At 39.8% G+C, this 643-nt stretch overlaps 1 pseudogene across 1 annotated transcript in view; it reads left to right on the top strand.

Moving 5' to 3' along the window:
* Positions 1–225, top strand: part of TEOVI_000182900:pseudogene — a 924-nt pseudogene extending 699 nt beyond the window's left edge. Inside the window, exon 1 of the mRNA in view lies at positions 1–225. This exon is cut by the window's left edge and continues 699 nt beyond it. Coding sequence covers positions 1–225 — 225 coding nt within the window.
* The last annotated feature ends 418 nt before the right edge of the window (positions 226–643 follow it).

Here is a 643-nt window from a genome sequence, read left to right as displayed (position 1 = left end):
AGAGATGATGCCACCTTTTTCCAACTCGAAATAAGTGTGCGGAGCATCTTCGCTCCCCTTATCATACCTTTTGCTGCCGGACAACCACCTTCCGTACTTCTTGAAATAATGTCCAATATCACTTCTCTCTACTCCCAGTTTATCAAAGTTCATAGGAGCTTCACTTCATTGCTACTCAACACTAACATTACTGATAATCTGAATAGTACTGATCCGACCATTTGACAAATATGTTTATATACATTTTCGTTCACTTTTTTTTGCATACATGCTTTTGTGCGAATTCGCACGCACCCAAATACTTTACAATTTTCTCTTGTTGTTACTGACATGGTATGCTTCTATGGAAGAAAACTAAACTTTGTGCGGTGGTGGTGCCATAATGAGTTGAACACTCGTATGTTTGCCGTGCGTGCAAGGGAAAACTCTTTCTAGTTTAGAACCTTTCAGATCCTTTTTTTTTGTGGTAAGTTCACAAATCTGTAGGATATGAAACTTAAACGCTTATGTGAGTAGTGAACACAGTTGTTGCGTTGCTTTGTTTCCTCTTGGGAGCATAACGGAGATGTCATTCGTCAGTGGTTGCCGTTACTGAAGAAAGAAGGTATACATATGGTTAACACCATCGTTTACGTTTCCGGCG

This window comes from Trypanosoma equiperdum (assembly GCF_001457755.1).
Source record: "Trypanosoma equiperdum strain OVI genome assembly, contig: ctg_439, whole genome shotgun sequence".
NCBI classification, from domain to species: domain Eukaryota; phylum Euglenozoa; class Kinetoplastea; order Trypanosomatida; family Trypanosomatidae; genus Trypanosoma; species Trypanosoma equiperdum.
This window is presented reverse-complemented; position numbering and strand designations above follow the sequence as displayed.